Source organism: Cynara cardunculus (assembly GCF_001531365.2).
Source record: "Cynara cardunculus var. scolymus isolate 2C chromosome LG 1, CcrdV1, whole genome shotgun sequence".
In the NCBI taxonomy this organism is placed as follows: Eukaryota; Viridiplantae; Streptophyta; class Magnoliopsida; order Asterales; family Asteraceae; genus Cynara; species Cynara cardunculus.
In genome coordinates, this window is record NC_037528.1 from 33065467 (window position 1) to 33068232 (window position 2766).

Sequence of the window (2766 nt, forward strand, 5' to 3'; positions counted from 1 at the left end):
TCTATCTGAGATGCTGTTTTGAATGTGCGATAACTTTTTAACCGTAGCTCGGATTGCAACGATTCTGGACATTTTAGTAAGCTTATATGTAGCTCTAAATTACGGGATTGAAACAGACCCTAAGTCCAGAAAGCATTTTAGATGGAATTAAATGCACTTGGCTATCTGGTTTGTAAGTCCATAACCAGAATGCAGTCCCAAACAGTTCCAGGTTTGGTTATTGAACCAGAAGGTGCTTTGGCAAAAGGTGATAAACATGTTAGCTACAGATTTTGCACATTTATTATGGAACCATACTAAAGCCCATACATATATATGATTTGGCAAAAGGTGATAAGTACTCTACATACACATACAAACACAGACACACACACATACAACACTCTGCAGCTATTTATCATTAACCAAAAAGGGAAGTACAAACACATATGCACACACAGGTTAAGCCACCATGCCAACATTGTAAAGAGTCCATCATTTGAAAGAGGGGTGTATGAGGGGCTCACATGGCTAATTACTACTGCTGGTTCATCTCCAAAGAGTCCATCACTTGAAACATTAAATCACTGTCTATAAATATATGTACAAATACATATGCACACACATGTGAACACAGTTATTGACATTCAAACATAGTGAACACAGTTACAAAAAGGCAGAATTATGGTATGTGTTTGTGTTTTGTTTTTCTCACATTTCGATTTGCAGCAGGCTGTTGCTGCTGCTGTTTGCCAATACACAGGGGTTTGTATGCTTTGGCAAACAGACATTGTGCACACAACAACTGTCTATGTGTGTGTGTGTCTATCTATATCTATGTCCTTGTGTGTATGTTCTATTTTGTGTTCCACTTAAAACAAAAACAAGTTGTTTCTGTTTCTTAAACCTGGTGATTTTGGACAATATCAATTTGGCAGCCAACCATCTATCTTATGCTGCCAATTAGAATGTACCAATCTGTATTAAAATCCCAAATGGTTTACTTACTTTGCAGATGCTTGACTACAATRTACCTGGAGGGAATAATAGTTCCTCTATTTCCTTTCAATTGTTTGAGTGCAAATAATTTTATTGTATAGAAAGCAATATGATGGTTAGTTACTTCAAAGTGATATGATGGTATTTGCTAACATGTACAAAGAGGCTAGCACATATTTGAAAACTTGAACCARAGTTATATGTTTAACCACTGAAAGTTCATTTCCACCAAATACTATGTAGAATCAGAGTTAACTGGATAGCTGTTCATATTAAGTTACCAACCAGAATCAGAGTYAACTGGATTATGGCATTTGTTCATATTAAGTTCCACCAAATACTCTGTGTGTGCTTCTTATCCCCCACACCAAATATGCTGATGTCCTTATTTTTTGTTGGATGGGTTAAATATGGAAAAAATTGAAGTACCTGCAAACACACAAAACTATTTCAACAGTCGGCATGGCAGCTGGTGGCCTCACAAACGATGCCTGATAAGATGTATCATATTGATATGAGCATCTGGGCCTTGCTATTCCCTACAAAGATATAATGGAAAGAAATATCAACTCTAGTTTTTGTAATTCAGTTGAAGCATATGTGATATCCACACACTTATTTGTTTAAAAGAGGAGAAAATAGACCTTTTTTAGATAAAATCTCATAATACCCTGTGTTTTCTTTCTCCTGTATAAGCAAAAGAATATTCATCAGCTGATTGTATTTAAATGAAGTGAATAATTGACATTATCGATATAAACATATTACTAATATTTGAATTTTTTGGATATAAGCAGACAAGCAAAGGGCATAGAAAGAAAATATCAACCTTTARTTATCTTAATATCGTAAGTTGAGATTACTTTACCCATAAAAAGTAGCTTCATGAAGAAAAGATACCTATTTTTTTCCAGTTCTTGCCATTGAATTGCTGAACAGCTTTACATAACGTATAARGGGGCATTCTTCATCATTTCAGAACCATAAATTAGAAACTAAGGCCAATAGTCTAAGGTATAAGGTTTTATGTCTATGAGATTGAAAGGGGACAACCCAATGCATAGTTTGGAATAATCTACATACTTGCAGAACTTATCGTATCTTCCTTTTTATGTGATTTATCTTCACTTAATAAAGTTCAGGGTGGCATCAATGGAGAATGAGACCATAAGAACTCAATAGTAATGATTCAAGTATTAAGAGAAGGTTTATGAATCTGCTTCAAAAAGAAATACTAAGAAACTTAAACATCTTGTATGTGTGCATCAATATTCAAAAATCAAAAAACAATTTAGACCGTAACATATGAATTGAACCAAAATCAATAAAAAAATAAACTCATAATCGATTCTAAACAAAACTGAAGACCAAAATTGAATGGAATTCAAAATCACCTCAAAATTTGGAAATCTTAATCAAAATTGAAATTGAAATCGAAATCAATAGGGTTTTGAAGAGCATACCTCCAAATTAAAATTGAAATGGAAATCTCTAGGTTTTGAAGAACCTGTGAAATTAAAACATCATGGAGGAGGGAGTGATATGTATCGGTTTGATACATGAAATTGTTTTTAAAGACTGTGAGAGAAGAAAGCAAATTGGACATCTGTTCGAGGTGATACATCAAAACCACAATGTGAACCTGTTCCCGGTGAGTCAAGGAAGAAAGCATCTCTGTTATACCCAAATTTGTTTGAGCGCATATGAGACACTGATATAAGAATCTGCAGAAGACTGTAAGGGAGAAAGCACGTTTGAAAGCTTCCGATTAAGTTTTGGAGTTGTGGG

At 34.3% G+C, this 2766-nt stretch overlaps 1 protein-coding gene across 1 annotated transcript in view; it reads right to left on the reverse strand.

Annotated features, from left to right (window-relative positions):
- LOC112509172 overlaps positions 1-1661 on the reverse strand; it is a 4597-nt gene extending 2936 nt beyond the window's left edge. Inside the window, exons 1-2 of the mRNA XM_025114031.1 lie at positions 1623-1661; positions 1408-1517 (exon numbers count right to left, since the gene is read on the reverse strand). Of these exons, the coding sequence (XP_024969799.1) occupies positions 1408-1517; positions 1623-1643 (131 nt within the window). The 5' untranslated portion in view covers positions 1644-1661. The remainder of the gene's footprint in view (positions 1-1407; positions 1518-1622) is intronic.
- Between the last annotated feature and the right edge of the window lie 1105 nt (positions 1662-2766).